The sequence below is a fragment of the Chelonia mydas genome, chromosome 23 (assembly GCF_015237465.2).
Source record: "Chelonia mydas isolate rCheMyd1 chromosome 23, rCheMyd1.pri.v2, whole genome shotgun sequence".
NCBI classification, from domain to species: Eukaryota; Metazoa; Chordata; order Testudines; family Cheloniidae; genus Chelonia; species Chelonia mydas.
The window spans coordinates 16,755,701-16,780,376 of NC_051263.2; the positions used below are offsets into that span (position 1 = coordinate 16,755,701).

Here is a 24,676-nt window from a genome sequence, read left to right on the forward strand (position 1 = left end):
AGCCCCCCCCCCAGCTCACAGCCTGGTGCTGCCCCCTGGTGCTGCCCTCCCCCCAGGAGCGGGGGTCATCCATGGTTCCGTTTGATGCAGTTCTGAATACAGCATTCTCCAGCCATAGTCTGGGGGGGGGGAGAAGAACAGGGGTTATAGGGCTCAGCGCCCCCCCACCCCCCAGCTGTGGGGCTAGGAACGGACAAGGCACTTTTCAGGGTGTCATGGGTTGTTCCCACCCCAGGCAAGTTGTGTCAGCTGGAGAGGGCTGGACATAGAGCGGGGTGTGCTGGATGGATAGAGGGGGCAGGGGATGGACAGATGGATAGAGGGGGCAAAGGATGGACAGAGGGGGTGTGGAAGAAGGGATGGATGGATACAGGGGTGTGGGGGATGGATGAATAAGGGAGTTGGGGGGAAGATGGATGGATAGATACAGGGGTGGGGGGGGGAAAGATGGATGGATAGATACGGGGTGGGGGGTGGATGAATAGATAGAGAGGTTGGGGATGGATGGATAGATACAGGGTGGGGGGATGGATGAATAAGGGGGTGGGGGAAAGATGGATGGATAGATACAGGGGTGGGGGATGGATGAATTAGGGGGTTGGGGGGGAAGATGGATGGATAGATACAGGGGGGATGAATAGATAGAGGAGGGTGGGGGATGGATGAATAAGGGAGTGGGGGGAAGATGGATGGATAGATACAGGGGTGGGGGATGGATGAATAGATAGAGGGGTTGGGAGATGGATGGATAGATACAGGGGTGGGGGGAAGATGGATGGATGAACAGATAGAGGGGTTGGGGGATGGATACAGGGGGGTGGGGGATGGATGAATAAGGGGGTGGGGGGGGGAAGACGGATGGATAGAGACAGGGATGGATGGATAGAGGGGGTGTGGGGCAGAAGACGGAAACATACCTACGATCATATTGATGGATGGCATGAGGAAATGGGAATTTGCTGTAATATTTTTGAGGCCCATGTTTCCCTCTGTGCTTCGCGCGGCTCCCCCGCGGGGGTCGAAGGGTTACAGAGCCGGCGCCATGGGGGTGGGGCCATGGACCGCAGAGGGTGGGGTGAACGGGGTGTTAAAAGGGCAGCTGGAAGCGACCCCGATCGACGGAGGAACCACATAGCCAACGGGCCCCCGCGGAAGAACGGCCACGTTGGGGCCAACCAAGGGTCCCGCCAGCCCAGTGGCTTGTTGCCACCAGCGGCCGGAGCCTGGTGCGTCACGGAGAAGGAACAGAACAAGGTGTCGCGTGAGCACCCCATCGACCGCTCCTGACTTCGGGCAGGCAAAGGTTTAGGGACACCCAGAGCCTGGGTTGCCTCCCTGCCCCACCAGTGCTGGACCCGCTCTCAAACCCCGTTCAACTTGTGCCCTTCCCAGCATCCCCCGGCAGGGAGTTCCCCAGGTTGATGGGGCTGCCGTTGGTTTGTTTTCAACCTGCTGCCTGGTCATTTCATCTGCTAAGCCTTGGTTCTCGCCTCATGTGAAGGGGTAAATAGCACATCCCTGTTCCCCGGCTCCATCCCCGTCACGATTTCACAGCCCTCTCTCACATCCCTCTTTCGCCGTCTCTCCCCCAACCTGAACGGTGCCCGTCCTTTTCATCTCTCCTCAGCCAGAAGCTGTGCCAGCCCCACATCATTTCTCTGACCTTCTCCACACCTTTCCCAACGCTAACAGATCTCTTTGGAGCTGGGGCGAACCAAACTGCCTGCCAAAATCAAGGCTGGGCGCGCCCTCGGTTTATAGAGCGGCATTAGGGTATTGTCGGTCCGATTCTCCCCCCTTTCCTCGTGGTCCCCAGCTTCCCCTTACGTGGCGTTTGCCGCGACCGATCCTGACTCCGCCATCTCTGTCTCGGGCGGTACCTGCTACTCTAGAGCCCTTCCTCGCGTGGGTACGGCTGGGACGACGGTTTCCCACGTCGCGTTTATCAACGCCCCGTCCCCCCGTCTGTAAGATCTTTTGGGGGCTCTTCACCCGGCGCTTTGGACTTAATGATCCGGAGTCATTTTGTCTCGTCTGCACGTGTTCGCTCAGCGTTCGCCCCTTTTGCCTTTCTGAGTACGCTGCACAGCGCAGACCCCTGGGGGACCCCCCGGCTCGACCGCGCTCCGGTCTGAAAACCGCCCCTTTCCCCTTTGTCTCCTGTCTTTTCACCAGCCACTGCACCACCAGCCCCCTTCCCTCTGGGCCCGGCCTGCTTTGCTTCAGAGCCTTGTCCAAGGACGCTAGACCCACCCGCCCCCTTGGCCACATGTCAGGTGCCCCCCTCGGATTCCAGCCGCTGGGCGAGAGAGGGATTTCCCTTCCCCACCGACCCACCTTCTCCCACCTCTCGGCGCCTTCTGCTCTGCCCTCGAGTTTCACCCCGTGGGCCTGGCATTGATGCTGCGCTTAAAAACCAGCCTCCCATTAGCCACCTGCCCCGGTTACATGTTGGGCAATTAACCCCCAAGGAAGGGATACTCCAGCCTGGAGCCCTGCAGGGACAATGGGCCGAGGCGGCGGTGGGTGGCGAACCTCGGGGCTCCCCACATCCGGGCAGCGCTGCCAGGGGGCACTGCAGAGGGTGAGGGGCTCCCCCCAGTGGCTGGCTTGGGCGGGCCGGCTGGGCAGAGCTCCCGGGGGCAAGCAGGGGGGCTGGAGCCCAGGGGCTCAGTCTCTGAACCGGGGAAGGGCATGGGGCCTGGCACTGACGGGTTGCTCCAAAGGACTGGCGAAAAGCTAGGGCATAGCAGCCCCCCTGGGGGAGCTGGGACCGATGGATAGATGGGAGGGCAGGGGGGCGGATGTGTGCACAGGAGGACAGACAGATGGATGGGGGCATGGGGGGTAGACAGAGGGGATGGATGTGTGTAGGGGGATGATAGAGGGGTGCACGGGGGGATGGACAGATACACACGTAGCCCATAGAAGTGGTCGCTTTAGGGCAGGCAGAGCCCTCAGGAGGCATTTCTGTCTTGGAGGGCAGCCTCTCCCCCGACCTTCTCTCTCCCTTCCCCCACCCCCACACACTCTGGCTCCCCAGGGCCCAGCTCCGTTCCTGCCTCCCCCTCCAGGCATCGCCGGCAGGATTCGAACCCCGACCCCCTCCCCTCCCCGGCTGCTGCGCAATACGGGGCCCGGCTTTTGGGATGCTCTTCTGCAAAGCAGCCACTAGAGAGAGCTGCAGGCTGCATGGGGGCGGAGGGGGGAGGCCCCCGCCAGCTCCCGAGTCCTTCCTGAGCCGGGGGGCTCCTGGCATCTCTCCCCCGGGGGGCCGTCGGCGGGCGAGGCGGGCGCCCTCAGGGCCTCACTGGATCAGCGGGGCCGAGCGGTCGTTGGTCACAGTCCGCTTCAGCCTGACGTGAGCGAAGGGGTTAGACCTGGGGGGGGGGAAGAGAGAGAGAGGGCAGGGGCCATGGGGCCTCCATGGCAGTTGTAGGGGGGATAAATCCAGGTGCTAGTTCCCGTGGGGGGGGGGATCCTGATGGGTGGGGGGCCTCGCTGCTCTCACCTGGACGGGGAGGAGTTCAGGGGGCTCCCAAATTCGTTCGCTAACTGGGAAGAGGAAGGAGAGAATCACATTAGCCGGAAGGTGAGGTTGGAGGGGGAGTTGCAGGGGGCAGGGCACGTGGCAGTCACCAGGCTGGCCCTGCAATACACACACTTGCCCCCAGGTGGCAGCTGGCAGAGGGGCCTGCAGAAGAATGGGGGGGGGGGGTGTTCCCTCAGTGGGGCCCCCTTGGTGGCAATTTGTGGGCACTGGACAACCGACCAATTCGCTCCCTGCCTCGGTGGCATGCTGCCGGCCCCCTGCGGCCCCGGCCTGGCTGGCACCCTGGGGGCGGGCAGGCCAAGCGCCACCCACGGAGGGTCATCGAGGCGAAGTGCCCGGCCATTGCAATGGAACGGCTCCGGAGGCTCCGGTGAGCTACTGCCCCTGGAGGGGTGGCTGGGTGCCGGGGGGGGGGCGGGGGGGTGGTGTCTCGAGGGTCGGGGCACGCTCAAGGCTGGGCAGCAGGCTCCAGGGGGGAGGAGACTGGGGGGAGGAGCTGTGCCCCGAGAGGAGCCGAGGGACCCCAGGGTCCAGCAAGTGGCCAGCAGGGGGGCACTCACCTGGAAGCTCCTCCCCCAACTCACCTGTGACAGGTCGGGGTTCATCATGCTATAGGGGCGCTGGCGGAAGGTGCTGGGGCGGGGGGAGGGGGTGTAGCGCAAGGCGTCCCCCCCGTGGCCCCCCTCCGGGCTGGGGGCCACGCACCCCGCTTTGTCCAGGGTCCCCGTGCTGCAGCTGTTGAGTTTGCTCAGGGGAAAACTGGGGGGGGGGGAAAGGGGGAGGAGAGGAGGGGTTAAAACGAGGCCCTGGAGCTGCACAGGTCCCCCCAAAATACTTCCCCCCCCCCAGCCCCAATCTCCCCCTCTCTGTGCCCCGCATCCTGCCACGAGCTCAGCACCACCCTCTCCCCATCCCGCTCTGCCCCGTCCCATCCCCCCATCTGCCCCCATCCCCTCCAAGCCCCCTGCCTCCCCAGTCCCAACCCCAGCCTCCTCCATCTGTCGCCCCCTACTCCTCCTCTCCCCTCCCACCACGTGGCAGACCCAGCCCCCAGCTCACCTGCCATGGGGTTTCTCAGGGGTCTCGGCAGGGGGGACGGGACGGGTGTACGAGAAGGGGAACCAGCCTTTCCTGGGGGTGGGGGGAGCAGAGGTCAGGCAGGACGAAGACACGCCCAGACCCTCCCCACAGAGGGCGGCTGAGGTCACGGCCCCGCTGGGACCCGGATCTGGACCAGGGATTTAGAACCCAGGAGCCCGGATCTATCATCCCCGGGTCTGGGAGGGGAGTGGGGGCTAGCGGTGGAGGGGGGGGGGGGGGCTGGGAGCCAGGACTCCTGGGTTCTCTCCCCAGCTGTGGGAGGAGGGAAGGGGAGAGGGCTAATGGTTAACAAGGGGAGGGGGGCGCTCACATGTGCGTGGCCTCGTTCTCCCCGTAGTGCCAGCCGTCCCGGGCCTCGGCCACCAGCAGCGCAATGACGTCGCCCTCCTGGAAGTTGAGCAGGGTGCTGCTCTCACCGGGTGCGTGGGAGAACACGGCCTGCACCCGGCGCTGCTCGGCCCGCACCCCGCTCCGCGGCAGGGTCCTGTTCTCTGCTGGGAGGTGGGAAAAGGGGGGGAGGTCAGGCTGGGGATTCCTCACCTTCCTGCCCGTGGAGAGGGGCCGAGAGACTGAGAAAGGGGCACACGGGGGATATGTGGTGGGGGGTCTTATGGGGGGAATCGGGTGGGGCTTGGGGTGTCCCAGGGTACACACAAGGGAGCCTGGGGGGGCACCAGGGGATAGAGATAAAAGCTGGATTGGGGGGGAGAGGAGAACTCGGGGGGGGGGGGGCATTGTGTGTGACTGGCCAGGAACCCGCAGAGCCCCCCCCCCACAGCCCCAATCTCCCTCCCAGCCCCGGCCGGGTCAGCCCAGGGTATGAAATCGGAACAAGCCGCTCAGCGCTGGACTCTTAATTGGCTTAGGCTGGGCAAAGCGCCCAGACCTGGGGGGTGGGGGTGGGGCAGTTTTCCCCCAGAATGGGGTCACCCTCCCCCCCAACAACCCCCCACGGAGCCTGCATCATGTGCCAGGGAGGCTGGAAACCAGTGGGGGCTGGGACACCCCCATCTGGGGTCACATGTGAGACGAGCTGGTCAGGCTCAGCTCCAGCAGCAAACGTGTCTGAGCTGGCCAGCTCAGCCCAGGGCTGGGCTAGCAGGGGGCTGCGGGTCGGGAGTGAGGGGCACCGGCAGGGCTCGGGGGGGAAGGGCTGGGCTAGCAGGGGCTGCAGGTCGGCAGAGAGGGGCACTGACGGGCACTTACTGAGCGTGGCAAGGCGGGTCTCCGCAGAGGCTTTGCGGGGGATGGGCAGGGTACAGGAGTAGCCATCGCTGGCCCTGGGCGGCGGGGGGGTCTGCGTGGCTGGTGCGGGCTGTGGGGCCGGCAGGCCTAGCGGGACGGTGAGGGGCTCTCTGGCGGGCGGGGGCCCCAGGTCACGGGAGCCCCGGGTGCGGTGAGAGTCGCCGTTGGGGAGCGGAGTCGCTTCCTGCAGTGAGACGCGCTGCGGAGGGAGAGACGGGGGGCAGGGGGAGGGGCTCTGCTCACTGGGGATCAGGGACACCCACCCAGCTGGGCTTGGGGACCCAGGAGTCCGAGTCACCCTCCCAGGGGCTCTGCCCTTGCAGAATGAACCCAGGAGCCCGGGTCACTGACCTGGCTGGGGATGAGGACCCAGGACACAAGGTCACTGCCAGGGGGACCCTACCCCTATCCCATAGTCCCCAAGTCACCATCCCTGTCCGGAAGGGGACCCAGGAGTCCGGGTCTCTCCCGAGGGGCCCGGGTCTCTCCCGAGGGGCCCCACCCCCTGGCGACAGCGCCCCTCCCCCATGGGCAGAGACATACGTGGTTGAGGGCCAGCCCCCCACCCCCCAGCAGGGGGGCCAGCTCCGGGGGCACCTCCAGGGGCTGGGGGGCGGGCAGCGGGTCGGAGACGGCGGGCGCGGCGGGGCTGTTGGCCGTCTGCTTCACCAGGGCCAGAGCACGGTCGGGCAGGCGGGTGGGCTGGACGCAGGACTGCTGCCAGCCGGGCAGCTTGGCCCCCAGCAGCTCCTTCACCTGCGGGGGGAGCACAGATGGGTGAGGGGGGCGGAATGGGGGGGGCTACACTGCCCCTCGTGCCCACCCAGGGGAGCCCCCACCCTCTACGGGGCTCCCACTCCCCCCCACCCAGCCCACAGCGCGACCCCCAACCAGGGCCCCATAGGAACTACACCACTCCTTCTCCATCCCCCTAATATGGGGCCTGTGGGGGTGGAGGGATACGGGGCGGAAGGATATGGGGAGTGAGTGACCTCTCCCCAGTGGGTGGAGGGATAAGGGGCGGAAGGATATGGGGTGGAAAGCCCCCTCCCCAGCAGGCAGATGGATACGGGGCGGAGGGATACGGGGAGTGCGTGACCTTTCCCCAGCGGGTGGAAGGACACAGGGCGGAGGGATACGGGGTGTGCGTGCCCCACCCCTGCGGCAGAGGGATATGGGGCGGAGGGATACGGGAGTGCGTGACCTCTCCCCAGCGGGTGGAAGGATACAGGGCGGAGGGATACGGGGTGTGCGTGCCCCGCCCCTGCGGCAGAGGGATACGGGGCAGAGGGATACGGGAGAGCGTGACCTCTCCCCAGCGGGTGGAAGGATACAGGGCAGAGGGATACGATGTGTGCGTGCCCCACCCCTGCGGCAGAGGGATACGGGGCGGAGGGATACGGGGAGTGCGTGACCTTTCCCCAGCGGGTGGAAGGACACAGGGCGGAGGGATACGATGTGTGCGTGCCCCACCCCTGCAGCAGAGGGATATGGGGCGGAGGGATACGGGAGTGCGTGACCTCTCCCCAGCGGGTGGAAGGATACAGGGCAGAGGGATACGGGGCGGAGGGATACTGGGAGTGCGTGACCTCTCCCCAGCGGGTGGAAGGACACAGGGCGGAGGGATACGGGGAGTGTGTGACCTCTCCCCAGTGGGTGGAGGGATAAGGGGCAGAAGGATATGGGGTGGAAAGCCCCCTCCCCAGCAGGCGGAGGGATACGGGGCGGAGGGATACGGGGAGTGCGTGCCCCACCCCTGCGGCAGAGGGATATGGGGCGGGGGGATACGGGAGTGCGTGACCTCTCCCCAGCGGGTGGAAGGATACAGGGCGGAGGGATACGGGGTGTGCGTGCCCCACCCCTGCGGCAGAGGGATACGGGGCGGAGGGATACGGGGAGTGCGTGACCTCTCCCCAGCGGGTGGAAGGATACAGGGCAGAGGGATACGATGTGTGCGTGCCCCACCCCTGCGGCAGAGGGATATGGGGCAGAGGGATACGGGAGTGCGTGACCTCTCCCCAGCGGGTGGAAGGATACAGGGCAGAGGGATACGGGGCGGAGGGATACTGGGAGTGCGTGACCTCTCCCCAGCGGGTGGAAGGACACAGGGCGGAGGGATACGGGGAGTGTGTGACCTCTCCCCAGTGGGTGGAGGGATAAGGGGCAGAAGGATATGGGGTGGAAAGCCCCCTCCCCAGCAGGCGGAGGGATACGGGGCGGAGGGATACGGGGAGTGCGTGCCCCGCCCCTGCGGCAGAGGGATATGGGGCGGGGGGATACGGGAGTGCGTGACCTCTCCCCAGCGGGTGGAAGGATACAGGGCGGAGGGATACGGGGTGTGCGTGCCCCACCCCTGCGGCAGAGGGATACGGGGCGGAGGGATACGGGGAGTGCGTGACCTTTCCCCAGCGGGTGGAAGGACACAGGGCGGAGGGATACGATGTGTGCGTGCCCCACCCCTGCAGCAGAGGGATATGGGGCGGAGGGATACGGGAGTGCGTGACCTCTCCCCAGCGGGTGGAAGGATACAGGGCAGAGGGATACGGGGCGGAGGGATACTGGGAGTGCGTGACCTCTCCCCAGCGGGTGGAAGGACACAGGGCGGAGGGATACGGGGAGTGTGTGACCTCTCCCCAGTGGGTGGAGGGATAAGGGGCAGAAGGATATGGGGTGGAAAGCCCCCTCCCCAGCAGGCGGAGGGATACGGGGCGGAGGGATACGGGGAGTGCGTGCCCCACCCCTGCGGCAGAGGGATATGGGGCGGGGGGATACGGGAGTGCGTGACCTCTCCCCAGCGGGTGGAAGGATACAGGGCGGAGGGATACGGGGTGTGCGTGCCCCACCCCTGCGGCAGAGGGATACAAGGCGGAGGGATACCGGGAGTGCGTGACCTCTCCCCAGCGAGTGGAAGGATATGGGGCGGAGGGATACGGCCTGTGCGTGCCCCGCCCCTGGGGGCGGAGGGATACGGGGAGGGCGGCTCACCTTGGCGTGGTAGGCACCGAAGTGCTTGGACACAGCGCATTGGCGATCCACCAGAAACGAGTACCGGCGGCGCTCCTCGGTCAGGGCAGCCTTGTATCCCTCCGCCACAAAGCGGTCCAGCTCGCTCTGCTTGGCGCTCATCACCTCCACATACTGGGAGCGGGGGGAGAAAAGAGTCCCAAGGGGGTATCAGAGCATGGGGGGGGCTGAAGCACCCCAATATCAGACCTCACCTCCTCAGAGCTGGGCCTAGATATCAACCCTGCATCCGACCACAGATAAGCCCCCCCATATTGGCCTGACACCCCATATCAAACCCCATATAGCCCCCCACATCAGACCCTGACACCCCACATTGGACCCCAAATAACCCCCCACATCAGACTCAGACACCCCATATCAGACCCCAAATAACCCCCCACATCAGACCCTGACACCCCACATTGGACCCCAAATAACACCCCCCATCAGCCCTGACTGGATTCGGTGGGGGAAGGGTTAACACCCCCCCCACACTCCTCTGCCCCCCCTCCCCGTAGCAGGCCCTGGTGGGGGGAAGGGTTACCACCATCCCCCCCTTGCCTGCCCCACTTCCCCCTCCTCCCCCTGGCAGCCTGTAGAATGGGGGCCGTGACCCCGAAGTAATGGTTCCCCAGGCAATGGGTGTCGACAAAGGGGGGCCTTCCGGAGCCAAGGCGGGGAGCGGGCAGGGGGGAGGGGAGGGAGCAGGCGCCTGACATGCTAATGAGGGGGGAGGGGAGTGAGGGGGGGGGGGACTCTTGAGCAGAGGCGAGGGGGGGCAGAGAACTACGGGGGGGGGGCCCAGGAGACACTTGCCAGAAACTCTTCCACTCTGCATCCCCCAATTGTGTCTCCTCCCGCCCCCCATGTGGGAGCCCCCCCCAGCGTTTCCCCCCCCCCGTGAGCGTTCCACCCCCCACCCTCCCAAGTCCATCCACCCAAAGCCCCTTATGGAGATTAGGGTCCCAGGCACCAGCTGGCCAAAGAATGTTAAAACCCTTCGGAGCCGCGAGCCCCTCGGGTCCCCGATCCCGCCCGCGCCCCGAGCCACCGTTCCCAAGACAGCAACGCCCGCCTCTGCCCGCCGGGGGCGCCGGAGGGAGCGGGGCGGGGGGAGCTCCCGGCCTCCCCCCGCCTCCAGCGGGACATCCTGCTGCGGTTTCCGGCCGGACATAACGGCCCCGTGTCTCCTGCGGGAGCCTGGCCGATCCCATTGTTTTCCCAAGCTCTGCCCCTAGCTGCCAGGGGCCCCTTGGGGGGCTGAGGGAGAGGGGGGTTGAGGCCTGGGGTCCTTTCTGCCCGCCCCCCCCCCCAAAATCAGCCAGCCCTGGAGGTATAGAGGCTTTGGCCAGTGACTGTGTGCCCAGGCATGTGCCCGCGGGTGGGTGTGGGTGTCTGTCACGTGTGTACCGTTCGTGACACGTCTACCCCGTTCCAGCCCGGGGACACCGTGTGGGCCACGCGTGTTAGCGTTTCCCCGTGTTTGAGCGTGTCGGGCTCACGTGTGGGCGTGTTCGGGGCGGCTCCGCTGCTGTCTAGCCCGGGCCGAGCATGCCGCGCGTGCGAGCGTGGGACTGGGCAGGAACGTCACCACGTGGGGGGAAGGGGAGGGTCTCGGCCCTGTGGGGCAGACCCCTATCCCAGGCCTTGCTCCCAGATTAAGTGCCCCCCAACCAGATTTACCCTCCCCAGCACCTCCTGGTTCCCACCCCCCTGAGAGCCCCTCCTCTCCTGCACCTCATGGTCCCCCCCACCCCAGCCCCACTCCCCCCCTCACCTGCACCTCGCGGTCCCCATATTTCTGGGGGTTCTTGCTGCTCTGGCATTTCTTGCGCAGTTTCTTCAGCTCGGCTTGACACTTCTCAATGGCCTCCACCTTGGCCCGGTGTTCGCTCTGGTACTTCTTCAGGGTAGCCTGCGGGGGCGCCGGAGAGCGGGGCGGGGGGGAGTCAGCTCGCCCCAGGGATGGGGCAGGGTGGGGGTGGGGAGAGAGAGAACGGGACTTCCCAGGACCCTCAGCAGGGCCAGCTTGGTCTGCGCAGCGCCCGGTACGATAGGGACCCCCCCCAGATCTCAGTCAGAGGGGTTCTATGCACCGTGATGGGGACCCCCCCAGTCCCGAGTCACTGGGGGGGCGGGGGGCGGGTGTGTGCAGCGCCCAGTGTGACAGGGACCCCAATCTGTGTCTGAACTTATGAATGGTGCAACTGGAGAAACTGAGGCAGGGAGAGGGCAAACGCCTTTCACGGCCACAATGGGCAGAACCCTTTGGTGGGGGTGGGAAATTGGAAAGGGGAAAACGGGGGGCACATGGGGGGGGGCTGGGCGGATGGGGCGCAGGGAGGGGCAGGTGCTGGGCTGGGGGGAGTCAGGGGCACCGGGGTGGGTGCAGGGGGGCTGGCGGGCACGGGGGGGAGCAGGAAGGGGCAGGCACCGACCTGGGGGCACCCTGCAGGGCTGGGGGGAACCCTATGCAGGGGGGACTCTCACCAGCAGGTACTTGACATCCAGCTCCAGTTTCTGCTCCAGCTGGGCCAGCAGCTCCGAGTGGAAAAGCTTCAGCTACAAGCAGGCGGGGGGGGGGGGGGGGGCACAGAGTGGGGGGGGCGAGAAGGGGACAGTGAACGAGGGATCCCCTCCCCCCCAGTACATCTCCCCCATGATATCCCCCCCCCCATGTCATCCCAACCCCCTTGGTATCCCGCCCCCCCACCCCAGCCTCGGCTGAGAACGCAGGGTCCCATCCCCGCCCCCGACTATTCTCCGGGAATGAAAAGTTCTGGGTGCAGGGGGGTCTCGTGGGTGGGTGGGGGACTGAGAAGGCAGCAGGGCTGGGTGGGAGGCGCCCCAGGGCTTTGGGGAGGTGGGGAGCTAGCTGGGGAGGGGAACCGAGGGGTGGCGGGGGGAAGAGATAACGTGATGGGGGGCGGGGGGGAGATACTCACAGTTTCCTCCAGCTGCACCTGGATCTGCCGATGCACCTCAGCCATCTGGAACAGGGTGTCCCCTGCGGGACGGGGAAACGACAGGTGTGTGTATAGGGGGGATGGGGGAGCGTTAATTCATCCCATAATCCCCCACGTGGCTAAAGGGCCCATCCCCGTCTGCCCCCCACACCCGAGGCCTCGCGCGCCATTTCCACATGTGTGAGCAGGGCCCCCCACCCGTTAACACACATGCCCGGTGCTCACACACTAGCCGTGGCGAGTGGGGCCGGCTCCCTCCCGCACCTGGTCACACAATGCGGAGGCTCCCCGCGGTCACCCCCACTGCCCTACAACTCGCAATCTGCCCGTTGGTGCACGCCCGCCTCCCGGTTCCTGCCATCTGCGCACACCCTCACACCCACAACCTGTGCACACCTGCCACGATTTGCACACACACAATCCCCTCTCCAAATTTCCAGACACTCACCACTGGCTACACCCCCGCACACCCCTCTTCACACGCTGCTCACCAGCCACACACACCCCTGCTTGCACCCCCCCATTGTGCACACAACCCCCCATGCATGACACATGCCCCTCAGTGTGCACCCCATGCACCCATGCCCCCAATGTGCCCCATGGCCCCCTCCCCCAGAGGCAAAGGGACACAATCCCCCCTTTAGCCCCCCTCACTCCACCCCACCACCTATTTGAGCCCCCCCCCCCACCTCTCAACTCCGCCTTCCCTCCCCCCAGGCAGGTCACACCCTAGGGGAGGGGGAATTTGGGCTCTGGCAGCAAACTGTGTGTGGGGGTTGAAAGGTGTGGGGGGGGAGCTGGCCCCCCAGGCTGTGAAGGGTTAAAGCTGGAACCTTGGGCGGGGGGGGGGGGGTGCTAGGCAAGGCAAAGGGAGAGGAAAGGGGATGACTGAGCCTTGAGCTATGGTAGTGGTGGTGGTGGGGGGGCATTTCTCAGGATACATATCTTCCCCCCCCCCCCCCCCCAGTCTGCAAGGCCGGCCCAGCCCCGGACAGGGGAGGGGAGACGAGACAGGAGGAAATCGCAGCTTCCAGCAAGAAAACAGCAGCTTCCTGCAGCAGGAAGTCCCCAGCACGGAGACCTGGGGGGTGGGGTGGGATGCCAGGGGCGATGGGCCCATAGTTCTGATCCAGGCGGGTGGAGAGGAGGCACGACACCGGGGTAGATGGGCCTGTGGGTCTGACCTGGAGCAGACGGCCCAGCCCTCTCCCCCTCCCCACAGCCATGTCCCCCAGGTATCACCTACCCAGTTCCTTGGACCCTTGGCTGTCGCTGGCCAATTCCCCCAGCTTCACCAGGGCGTCGAAATAACCCTTGGCCGCTACGGTCACCCCTGCCGGGACAGAGAGAGCAGGAGGGAGTGATTGACACGGGGCCTTTCCCCTCTAGGGGATACCGGCTCCCACCCGGCCCCAGGGCGGGGACCGGCTGGCTCAGGGGGGCAGGGAATGGGGCATGGGGCTTGTCCCCTCGAGGGGGCACTGCTCCCACCCGACCCCAGGGTGCGGACCGGCTGGCTCAGGGGGGCAGGGAATGGGGCATGGGGTCTTTCCCCTCTGGGGGGCGCTGGCTGGATGGTCTGGGGGGTCCGTGGGGAAATCGCAGTTTACCTGAGAGCGCGCGTTGGTAACTCTTCCCCATTGTGACAAAACTCCTCAGGCCGGGGTTGAACTGGTCCAGAATCACCTGCACCAAACAGGGTGGTGATCACAGCTCGTGCTGTCACCCAGCGCCGGGATGCAGCCCCTCTGGGGTGGGGCGCGAGGGCTGGGTATACAGGGACCCCTAGCCTGCTGCTGGGATGCAGCCCCTCCGGGGTGGGGCATGGGGGTTGGGTATCCTGGGTGGGGGGGTGGCACAGGATTTACATTGCACTTGCATCTGAAGAAGTGGGGTATTCATCACGAAAGCTTAGGCCCAAATAAATCTGTTCGTCTTTAAGGTGCCAGCAGGTTCCTCGTTTTTGAAGATTTACATTGTAGGACACCAAGGTATTATATTCCTAAGCAAAGTGACACTTGGAGGGGTGAGTGGGGGGCTAGGAGGGGGAGCGAGGGACGGATCCGGGGAGTGTGTGGAGAGGGATGGATGGGGATGGACGGAGGAGCACATATGGGGACGGACAGATGGACAGGTGGGTGGAGGGGCGAGTGTGGGGATGGACAGGTGGGTGAATGGATGGATAGAGGGACAAATGAGGAGGTGTGTGGGCATGGATGGATAGAAGGGTGGACGTACAGATGGATAGAAGGGTGGACGTACAGATGGATAGAAGGGTGGACGGACGGATGGAGAGAAGGATGTGTGTGAAGATGGATGGACAGATGGATGATGTGGGGGGGGGACAGAGACCGTACTGAGCCCCAGGGCTCTGGCACCCCTAATCCCCAGCAGGCGGCAGACGGGGCCGGCTGAGGGCAGATCAGCGCCAGGCCCAGCCCGGCCGCCCCAGCAGGAGGGCGGCTGGCTGGGCGAAGGCCCCTGGGCGCTGGGCCGCGGCCGGCTGCCCACCCTTCCCCGCCCGGCACACGGGAGCCCAGCACCAGCTCAGCCCGGATCAGTCGGCTCAGCCCGATGGCTTTGGGGTCAGCGGGTCGGGCGCAAAGACACTGTCCCCCGGGGCGGGGCGGGGGAGCCAGGACTCCTGGGTTCTCTCCCTGTGTCGGGGAGGGAAGGGGGAGGACTAGTGCTTAGAGCGGGGGGTGGCGGGGGAGGCTGGGAGCCAGGACTCCTGGGTTCCCAAGCAACCCTACAATGGTAAAGCAGCCTACAATAACGAAGCAGGACATGTAGCTATCGCTAGACATGTAGACACGGACAGATGGACTGATACGCCTCATGGAAACACTGGAGCCAGAGGGGTGTAGCCGGGGGGCCCTGAGCTGGGGCTGTTCCCTGGCCCCCAGGCCCTGTGGGGGGGAGGATCCAAGAGGCATCTGGAGCCCAGCCCGATTTCTCTCGGCTCCCACAGGCTGTTTCCCCGGGAACGAGTTAGCCTTTTAAAAGAATCTGATCCAGCCAGAAATTGCAGTCCCCCCCCTGCCCCCGCACATCTAATCCCCTGGTCAGCTGGGACAGGGGGCTGGGAATCCACACAAGATGCAGCCCCCCCCCCGCAACAGTGCTCTGCACCCTGGCCCTTTGGGGGGTCACATCCCATCCTGGGGGGGACCCCTGATTGGGGGCTGCATGGAGGGGGATGGAAGGAGGGGTCCCAGGGCCGGAGCCATGGCTGGCATAACTGGGGGGAGGACAGAGTGATTAGATTGGGGGACGGAGGGGTGCACACGGGGATGGAGGGGTGCATGGGAGGATGGATGGATGGATAGAAGGGAGCCGAGACCCCAGCGCCCAACCCTCCCCGCAGATGCCAGATGAACCCCTCAGCGACACGGGCAGGAAACCATCCCCCCAACCCCCTCCCTCGCCCCAGCATTTGTGGGTTCATTTTTCCCCTTCGTTCCCTGCTGAGCAGGAACGAGACCAAGCTCCCGGGGGAATCCTCCGGGCGCAGCTGCGGGGCTGAGATCAGAACCTGGCCCCACTGCAAAGAGGGGTGACTCCGGATTGACCCTGAGAGGGAGCTGGGATCAGAACCTGGTGCCGTTGCAGTCAGGGTTCACTCCGGATTGACACCAGAGGGTCTGAGATCAGAATCCGGCCGTGCTGCACTCAGGGGTGACTCCAGATTGACCCTGGGATCAGAACCTGGCCCTGTTGCAATCAGGGGTGACTCCGGATTGACCCCACCCCCTCAGGGCTGCCCCATGGGCTGGGGTTAAAACCCATAGCCCCAGAAAGAGCCAGAAGCTGAGGGGACCAGACCCTGGCAACCGACCCATCCCCAGCGCTCAGTGGAAGTCCGGGTGAGCGGCAGGGCCCCCAGCACCCCAACCCTCACGGGGAGGCGGAGCAAACGGGGGACAACGGAATCTCAGGCCCCCCACCCCCTCAGGCCCCACTTCCCCCTCACCCCTCTCCATCTACCTCCACACATGCACCCTCCCCCGCAACCCCCCTCCCCAAAACACTTCCCCAGACGCTTCCCTGCCAGGCTAACAAGGGGGCTCCAGACTCCAGGGGGTGGGGGGAGTGTAGAGAAAAGCTCCAGGCCAGGGAGACGGAGGGAATGCGGGGGGGGGGGGGGTATGGCCGGGGCCAGGGAGTAGAATAACTGCGCAGGCAAGGGGGCGCAGAGGAGGCGGGGGGAGCAGGGAAGGGACTAGAGGAGTGGGGGGGAACCGGCGGGGGGAGCAGGGAAGGGACCGGCGGGGGGGGGCGGGAGCCGACGGTGGAGCAGGGAAGGTGCCGGGAAGGGACCGGCAGGGGGGACCCGGAGGGGGAAACTGGTGGGGGGAGCAGAGAAGGGACCTGCGGGGGGGGAGCCGGCGGGAGGAGGAGAGAAGGGACCGGCGGGGGAGGGGGGAGACCGGCGGGGGGGGGGGGAGCCGGCGGGGCTCACCCTGTAGACACTCTCCGTGAGTCGGTTGACCTCGTCCGAGCGGGACATGCTGGCGCCGGGGACCGGCCGGGAGCTGGGACGCAGCGAGCCCCGAGGCAGGGACCGGAGGGCGGGGTGGGCAGCACCAGCGGGTGGGGGAGGGCGGAGTTGGGGCTGGGGGGGCCAGGGGGAGGGGAGCGGGGTTGGGGAATGAGGGGGGGGGACAGAGTTTGTGTGGGAGGGATTCTAGGAAGGGGAGGAGGAGTTGCGGGGGAGAGGGGCTTCTGGGGGGCGGGGTGCTGCGGGGGAGGAGTTATGGGGGGTGCGGTGGGGGAGCCACTGAGAGAGACAGACAGGAAAAGGTCCTGCCAAAACGCCAGCCTGAAAATAAACTTTCCAGCCAATCAGGAGTCGCCAGTGACCGCCCCATCCTTCCCCTCCCCTCGAAATCTGGGCCACTTTAGCATGAATGGGCGTGGCCTCTTTGGCTCATTTCCATATTTAAAGAGACAGGCTAACGCCCCCCCAGCCCCCCCGCGCCCCGTGAAATACACCCCGCCCCGGACGAGACGTGTTGGCTTCGCTGGAACCAGCCCGATAGATGGACCCAGCGGCGCTATGGGCTGCGGGGAGTGGGGCCGGGGGCTCTGTAGGGGGCGCTGGGCTGCGTAGAGCGGGGCGGGGGGCTCTGCAGGGGGCGCTGGGCTGCGGGGAGCGGGGCGGGGGGGCAACAGGGGGCGCTGGGGAGCGGGGCGGGGGGCTCTGCAGGGGGCGCTGGGCTGCGGGGAGTGGGGCGGGGGGCTCTGCAGGGGGCGCTGGGCTGTGGGGCGGGGGGCTCTGCAGGGAGCGCTGGGCTGTGGGGCGGGGGGCTCTGCAGGGGGCGCTGGGCTGCGGGGAGCGGGGTGGAGGGGTCAGCAGGGCGCGCTGGGCTGCGCGGAGCGGGGGGCTCTGCAGGGGGCGCTGGTCTGCGGGGAGCGGGGCGGGGGGCTCTGCAGGGGTCGCTGGGCTGTGGGGCGGGGGGCTCTGCAGGGGGCGCTGGGCTGTGGCGAGCGGGGCGGGGGGCTCTGCAGGGGGCGCTCTCCCTTCTAAGTACTAAGGTCAGTGGCCAAATATGAATGGTCATTGTAACATATGTCTCAGATGTGCAGTGGGGACTGGGGGTCAGGAGTGACGGGCAGCGGCAGGACTGGGGTGGGGGAGCCCAGGGCTGGGCTAGTAGGGGGCTGCGGGTCGGAAGTGAGGGGCAATCACCCTCTCTTCCCCCATCTCCACTCCCTGGGTTCCCTGATCCGGTTCCAGACGCAAAGACGTGTCTGCTGAAGCCTCCACTTCCCTGGATTCCTGGTGCCCGCCTCACCCCCAGGTCTGCGTGACCCCGTCCCCACCTCCGGATCTGGCGTTAGCAGCATCTCCCCTCCCTCTCCCCCCCGGGGCTGGCTGGGCTCCCAGGCACGTCCACGGTGCTCTGGGCTCCCCGTTCCCATGGGACTGCGGCCAGCATCTCTCCGGCCCCCGCAATCTCACAGCCTGGATTTGGATTGTCTCGGGCTCAGCCTGGAGCCTGGGGTCAGACTGCCCCCTGCTGCCCACGCCCTGCCACTGCAGCTCCCCAGCAGTCAGGGTTGGCCCCAATGCCCCAGCATGGCGCTAGGGGCCACTGGGCTGCGGGGAGCGGGGCGGGGGGCTCAGCAGGGGGCGCTGGGCTGAAGGGAGCGGGGCCGGGGGCTCAGCAGTGGGCGCTGGGGAGCGGGGCGGGGGGCTGAGCAGGGGGCGCTGGGCTGAAGGGAGCGGGGCGGGGGGCTGAGCAGGGGGCGCTGGGCTGAAGGGAGCGGGGCGGGGGGCTGAGCAGGGGCGCTGGGCTGCGGGGAGCGGGGCGGGGGGGCTCAGCAGGGGGCGCTGGGCTGCGGGGAGCGGGGCGGGGGGCTGAGCAGGGGGCGCTGGGCTGAAGGGAGCGGGGCGGGGGGCTCAGCAGGGGGCGCTGGGCTGCGGGGAGCGGGGCGGGGGGCTGCGGGGAGCGGGGCGGGGGGCTCAGCAGGGGGCGCTGGGCTGCGGGGAGCGGGGCGGGGGGCTGCGGGGAGCAGGGCAGGGGGCTCAGGAGGGGGCGCTAGGCTGCGGGGAGCGGGGCGGGGGGCTCAGCAGGGGGCGCTGGGCCGCGGGGAGCGGGGCGGGGGGCTCAGTGGGGGGCGCTGGGCTGCGGGGAGCGGGGCGGGGGGCTCAGCAGGGGGCGCTGGGCTGCGGGGAGTGGGGCGGGGGGGCTCAGCGGGGGGCGCTGGGCTGCGGGGAGCGGGGCGGGGGGCTCAGCGGGGGGCGCTGGGCTGCGGGGAGCGGGGCGGGGGGCTGAGCAGGGGGCGCTGGGCTGCGGGGCGGGGGGCTCAGTGGGGGGCGCTGGGCTGCGGGGAGCGGGGCGGGGAGAGGCTCAGTGGCGGTCAGTGACCCCTGTGGGGGAGGGCGCCCCCTTTGGCACACCCTGCGCATACGCCTGGGTGCTGCAATTTCCGCAGCAAGTTTCTGATGGTGTCGGCGCGTTGCACAGTGAGGAAGTAGCGGCCAGTGACGCCCGGAGACAAGTTTTGACTCATCCCAGGAGTCGGGACAGGTGGTGCCGAAAGTCTGAGCCCTGAGATCGCAGGTGAGAGAGAGGCAGGGGGCTGCGGGTCGGGAGTGAGGGGCACCAGCAGAGCTGGGGGGGGGGGGGCAGGGGAGGGCAGGAGCTCAGGGCTGGGCTAGCAGGGGGCTGCGGGTCGGGAGTGAGGGCACCAGCCAAGTTGGGGGTCTGGTCACATAGACATCCCCCCTCCCACCATGCACTTGCAGGCCCATAGATGCCCCCAATCCCCCCCCCCCCCACCTTCCCCCCGCAGCAAGGATGGGACAGCTTCAACCCAGACCACGGAGGCCCCTGGGCAGCCCATCCCCCAGCTGAGACCCCCCCCCGACTCACTCCCCCCTAAGTCACCAGCTCCAGCAGGTGGCACCCCGGCTGACAGTGTCCCTCGGGGTGCTGGGTCAGAGCCCTGGCGGGGGGGGGGTGGGGGGGTGGCGGCAGCGTGGGTGGGGGACGACGACTCAGTTCCCAGAGATGGTTTCGTTTGCAACCACAAGAAAGGTAGAGCGAAGAGTGGCGGGGGGGGGGGGGGGGGCAGGGGGGGGGATCAGCAGCTGCGATTTCCTGCCACTAGGGGGCACAATTGCATCCAAAGACACCCCCCCCCCCCCCCAACCCCTCCAGCCTGGCCAGGAGGCAGCCATTATCTATGCCCCCCCCAACAGACCCCCCCACAGCATAGCTCCCCCCAGTCCTTCCCCGGGGGCACCCCATCTCGGGGGCACAAGGGGCTCTGTACCAAAGGCCCAGGCGGACCTTGGCCTCTCTCCCGGTGATGGGGGGGCGGGGGCACGGTTCATGCCCCAGGGGCACCTGGGAGCAGGGCTGAGCTCAGCATGCATGGGCCCCAAAATAGACACGAGGTAGGGCACCTGCTGCCGGATGGGAGCCAGCGCCCCCTAGAGAGAACAGGCCCCGGGCCCCATTCCCTGCCCCCCTGAGCCAGCCAGCCCCTGCTCTGGGACCGGATGGGAGCCGGTGCCCCCTAGAGGGAAAGGCCCCGTGCCCCATTCCCCACCCGCCTGAGCCAGCCTGTCCCCGCCCTGGGGCGGATGCCAATGCTGCCCCTGCTTAGCCCGGCTTTAAGCCCTTTCCGGTCATTAGCTCTCTGAGTCCACGGACCTCCGGGCTGCAGAGCGAATTTCCTGTGCCCGGCTTTGCAGAAGGGAAATGAAATGGAGAAATTACGTCTGACCCTGTGAGGTCACACTCAGTTGGTGTTAGCTGAGGGAACAGAACCCAGTCCCCCTCTAACCACTAGACCCCACTCTCCTCCCTGAGCTGGGGAGAGAACCCAGGAGTCCGGGCTTCCAGCCCCCCCCCCGCCCCCCTCCGCGCCTCTAATCACTAGTGACGGGAGTGCAATTTGTTTTTCTCGTTACAGGTGTCTGTGTGCCGGGTCGCTCGGCTCAGCCCCAGCCGGGAGCAGGAAACGGGGGATCTTTTAAAGCGCCTGCCATCGGATTGGGGAGGCAATCCTTGGGAGTGGGGGGGGGGGGGGGTGTAGCTAGAAGCCCCGGCCCCAGGTCACTCGCTGCCGGGGGTGGGTGGAGGTCACTGGGTGCGAGGGTCAGCGGGTGGGGTGGGGGGCGTAAGCAGGGCGTGTTCTGTGCTGTGCCAGCAGGGGGCAGTGCCAGTCCCAGGCGCACACACACAACCAGCAGAGGGCAGCACACACAGCCCCCTCCCCCCGCCATGCCCCTGGCCCTGCCCCTCTGGCTCCTTGCAGCCGTCATCTGTGCCCGCCGTGCCAGCGCCTTCGGCTTTGCCTGGTGCCAGCTGCCCTACGAGCTGCCAGGCTACGCCAGCTGCGCCGGGCGCGGCATCACCCAGCTGGGCCCGGCCATCGCCCCGCTGCCCAACTCCACCCTCTGGCTCAACGCCTCCCAGAATGCCCTGCAGGACCTGGCGCCCGCCACCTTCACCCACCTGCCCCGCCTGCGGGAGCTGCGGCTCGACCTCAACCGCCTCCACGCCCTGCAGATCGGCGCCTTCCAGGGCCTGCAGGAGCTGGAGCTGCTGGACCTCAGCCAGAACCGGCTGGCGGCCCTGGGCCCCGCGGCGCTGGCAGGGCTGACGGGCCTGCGGGTCCTGCTTCTGAGGGGCAACGCCCTGGCCGCCCTCCACCCTGCCGCCCTGGTGGCCCAGCCCGGTCTGCAGGAGCTCCACCTGCCCCACAATCAGCTCTCCCGGCTCCAGGAGGTGGCCGCGGTCGCCAGCGGCTTGGCCAACCTCTCCCTCCTTGACCTGGACTCCAACCGGATCTCCGCCCCGTGCCCTGGCCCCGGCCTGCTCTCTATGCCCTTCCTGCGGGACCTCAACCTGAGGAACAACAGCATCGCCTGGCTGGACCTCGCCCACTGCTCCCTGCCCGGCCTACGCTCTCTCAACCTGACCCACAACAACATGAGTCGGCTGGAGGCCGGTTCCTTCGGCGCCGTGCCCGGCCTGGAGGAGCTGAGTTTGGACGAAAACCCCCTCAACATCTCCTACCTCCTGGGCCTGCCGCTGCCCAACCTCACAGCCCTGCACTGGTCCAGCATGCGCCCGGCGCTGGACGCGGACCTGGGGCTGGCCTGCCAGGTCTTGGGGAGCCTGCCGGCGCTGACCACCCTGGACATCAAACACTCCAAGCTCCCGCCGTCCCGGCTGGGCCAACTGGGCGCTTGCACCAACCTGACCTGGCTGGACCTGTCCACCACCCCGCTGAGCCCGCTGGAGGGGGGCGTCTTCCGCTCGTTCCCCCGGCTGGAGTCCCTCTCGCTGGACAAGTGCAAGGTCAGGCAGCTGAAGCAGAGTGCCTGGGGCGGGTCGCTGCCCTGGCTCCGGGTCCTCGTCCTGCGGCGCAACCACCTCACCAAGCTGGAAGACCGCGTCTTCCAGCCCCTTGGCAGCTTGGCCTACCTGGACCTGTCCAGGAACCGCCTGACCTACGTCTACAAGGGGTCCTTTCTGGGCATGACCTCCCTGAAGACCTTGCTTCTGCAGGGCTGCCAGCTGGCGGCCGTCACCCGCGACACCTTTGCCTACACCCGCAAGCTGGAGACCCTGGACCTGAGCGACAACAACCTCCAGTACATCAAGACCTCTGCCTTCCTGAGCCTCCACCATCTCCGCACCCTGCTGCTCTCCGGCAACCGCATCCTCACCCTCCAGAAAGGGGCTTTCAAGGGTCTCACCTCCCTCCGCCACCTCTCGCTGGCCCAGAACGGCCTCTACAAACTCTCCCAGGGCTCCTTCCTGGGCCTGAAGGCCCTGGAGACCCTGGACCTCAGCCGCAACCGCCTCCTGGCCTACTGCAAGTACGACTCGCCCGCCCCCTTCGCCGGCCTGCCGGCCCTGCGGGGCCTGGATCTCAGCTCGCAGGAGGCCCGGCCCCCCGTCCGGCTGCCCTCCAAACTCTTCCAAGGGCTGGGGAACCTCCAGGAGCTCAGCCTGAGGGACAACCCCAGCGGCGTCTTCCTCAACCTCTCGCTGGCTCCCTTGGCCGGCCTCCGCTCCCTGGATCTCTCCAACATCTACCCCGGCCGGGAAGGGTCCTTCAGCCTCCACCCGGGGCTCTTCCGAGGCCTGGCCGGCCTGCGGCGGCTCCGGCTGGACGGCAGCTCCCTCCGGGACCTGCCCGGCGAGGTCTTCTCCAGCCTGGCCTCCCTGGAGTGGCTCTCGCTGCGGGAGAACGGGCTGCGGAACGTGAGCCGGGCCCCGCTGGCCCACCTGCCCGCGCTGCGCTACCTGGACGTGGCCGGCAACCCCTTGGCCTGCTCCTGCGAGAACGCCTGGTTCCAGAACTGGTCGGCGGCGGAGCCGGGGGTCCAGGTGGCCCTGCTGGGCTCCTACCTCTGCCTGGGGCCCGGCGTGAGCCAGGGGCTCTTCCAAGCCCACGATCTCGCCTTCTGCTGGGCGGACCTGGGCGCGGTCTTCTTCGCGGGGTCGTTCGCCGCCACCTTCCTGGCGCTGGCGGGGTCCCTGGCCGGGGCCAAGCTGGGCTGGACCCTGCGCTACGGCTACTACCTGCTGCGGGCCTGGGGCCGGGGCCGGCTGCGGCGGGACCGGCGGGGCTACCAGTTCGACGCCTACGTCTCCTGCTGCCCCGAGGACGAGGCCTGGGTGGTGCGCACGCTGCTGGCCAAGCTGGAGGAGGAAGGGCGGCCCCGGCTCCGGCTCTGCTTCGGGCCCCGCGACTTCGCCCCCGGGGCCTATTACCTGGACAACGTGCAGCAGGGGGTGAGCAGCAGCCGCAAGGCCCTGTGCCTGCTGAGTGCCCGCGCCCTGGAGAGCGAGTGGTGCTCGCTGGAGATCCAGCTGGCCTGCGCCCGCACCTACGACCAGGGCCGCGACCCGCTGGTCGTCGTCTTCCTCGAGGACATCCCCAACTACCGGTGAGGCTCCCCCGGCGGGGGCGCGCGGCTAGCCCGGCCCCACCTCTCCCAGCCGGGGGCGCTGCGGGGAGCCGGGAGGGGGGAGCTGGCTGCGGGGGGAGCTCCCGGGGGTGCCGTGGGGAGCGGGAGGGGGGTTGGCTGCGGGGGGAGCTCCCGGGAGCGCTGTGGGGAGCGGGAGGGGGGAGCTGGCTGCGGGGGGAGCTCCCGGGGGCACTGCGGGGAGCCGGGAGGGGGGCTAGCTGTGGGGGGAGCTCCCGGGGGTGCTGTGGGGAGCAGGGGGGAGCTGGCTGCGGGGGGAGCTCCCGGGGGTGCTGTGGGGAGCCGTGGGGGGGGCTGGCAACAGGGGGAGCTCCCGGGGGCACCGTGGGGAACAGGAGGGGTGCTGGCTGCGGGGGGAGCTCCCGGGGGCGCCATGGGGAGCGGGCCGGGTGCTGCCTGCGGGGGGAGCTCCCGGGGGTGCCGTGGGGAGCGGGAGGGGGGCGCTGGCTGTGGGAGGAGCTGTGGGGAGTGGGAGGGAGCTGGCTGCGGGGGGAGCTCCCGGGGGCGCCATGGGGAGCGGGACGGGTGCTGGCTGCAGGGGGAGCTCCCAGGGGTGCCGTGGGGAGCGGGAGGGGGGCGCTAGCTGCGGGGGGAGCTGTGGGGAGTGGGAGGGAGCTGGCTGCGGGGGGAGCTCCCGGGGGCGCCTTGGGGAGCGGGAGGGGGGCGCTAGCTGCGGGGGGAGCTGTGGGGAGTGGGAGGGAGCTGGCTGCGGGGGGAGCTGTGGGGAGTGGGAGGGGGGCGCCGGCTGCGGGGGGAGCTCCCGGGGGCGCCGTGGGGAGCGGGAGGGGGGCGCTGGCTGCGGGGGGAGCTGTGGGGAGTGGAAGGGAGGTGGCTGCGGGGGGAGCTCCCGGGGGAGCCGTGGGGAGCGGGTGCCCTGTGCCGTGGGCCCCGGGGCTCAGATCTCGGCCTCTCGCCCCCGCAGCCTCTCCCCCTACCACCGCCTGCGGAGGCTGGTGAAGCAGGGCAGCTACCTGCACTGGCCGGAGCAGCCTGAGGCCCAGGCCGTCTTCTGGACCCAGCTGCGGGAGGCCCTGGGGGCCGGCGAGGAAGCCGGGGGGATGGTGCAGTTCAACCTGGCCGAGTAACCCCAGCCGGGGGCTGCGGGGAGAGAACCACACCCCAGCCTCTGCAGCCGGTGCTGTCCGAGACTCCCCCTCAGCCTGGAGCGGTACGAGGACGATGACACAGCGGCGTGCGGGGCTTGTTCCAGCCAGCAGGGGGCAGTGACCCCCACCACCATGTATGTAGGTGCTCTACAGAATAAAGCTGGATTGTTTCCTGTGTTATAGCCAACAGCCCATGGCTTGGGGGGGGGGGGGTACGGGGGGAGGGCTTAACTGG

At 67.8% G+C, this 24,676-nt stretch overlaps 4 protein-coding genes across 13 annotated transcripts in view; 1 reads left to right on the plus strand and 3 right to left on the minus strand.

Moving 5' to 3' along the window:
• LOC119564866 (immunoglobulin superfamily member 1) overlaps nucleotides 1-24,676 on the minus strand; it is a 999,687-nt gene that overhangs the window by 850,276 nt on the left and 124,735 nt on the right. The window lies entirely within an intron of this gene.
• The window catches only part of LOC119564865 (immunoglobulin superfamily member 1), a 798,058-nt gene that overhangs the window by 707,526 nt on the left and 65,856 nt on the right, over nucleotides 1-24,676 (minus strand). The gene's annotated exons all lie outside the window — the stretch shown is intronic.
• Nucleotides 1,623-16,670, minus strand: LOC102946897 (brain-specific angiogenesis inhibitor 1-associated protein 2). 5 transcript variants are annotated; one of them, XR_006287212.1, is made up of 15 exons: nucleotides 16,334-16,475; nucleotides 13,482-13,557; nucleotides 13,118-13,204; nucleotides 11,851-11,912; nucleotides 11,396-11,467; nucleotides 10,683-10,820; nucleotides 8,885-9,037; nucleotides 6,443-6,655; nucleotides 5,861-6,098; nucleotides 4,965-5,148; nucleotides 4,613-4,684; nucleotides 4,138-4,312; nucleotides 3,512-3,555; nucleotides 3,204-3,380; nucleotides 1,623-3,169 (listed from the first exon to the last, which is right to left on the minus strand). XR_006287212.1 is itself a non-coding variant. In XM_037888266.2 (14 exons), exons 1-14 carry the CDS (start codon nucleotides 16,379-16,381, stop codon nucleotides 3,308-3,310), a joined length of 1,635 nt encoding a protein of 544 aa, XP_037744194.1. In that variant the 5' UTR covers nucleotides 16,382-16,670; the 3' UTR covers nucleotides 1,623-3,307. The 5 variants fall into 5 exon arrangements, 4 of the variants coding, with proteins under 4 accessions (XP_037744194.1, XP_043390588.1, XP_037744196.1 ...); XM_037888266.2 differs by having other exon boundaries at nucleotides 1,623-3,380; nucleotides 16,334-16,670; XM_043534653.1 differs by having other exon boundaries at nucleotides 1,623-3,380; nucleotides 4,965-5,145; nucleotides 16,334-16,476.
• Nucleotides 18,722-24,618, plus strand: LOC102946673 (toll-like receptor 13). The gene is made up of 3 exons (XM_037888248.2): nucleotides 18,722-18,941; nucleotides 20,302-23,296; nucleotides 24,258-24,618. Exons 2-3 carry the CDS (start codon nucleotides 20,613-20,615, stop codon nucleotides 24,418-24,420), a joined length of 2,847 nt encoding a protein of 948 aa, XP_037744176.1. The 5' UTR covers nucleotides 18,722-18,941; nucleotides 20,302-20,612; the 3' UTR covers nucleotides 24,421-24,618.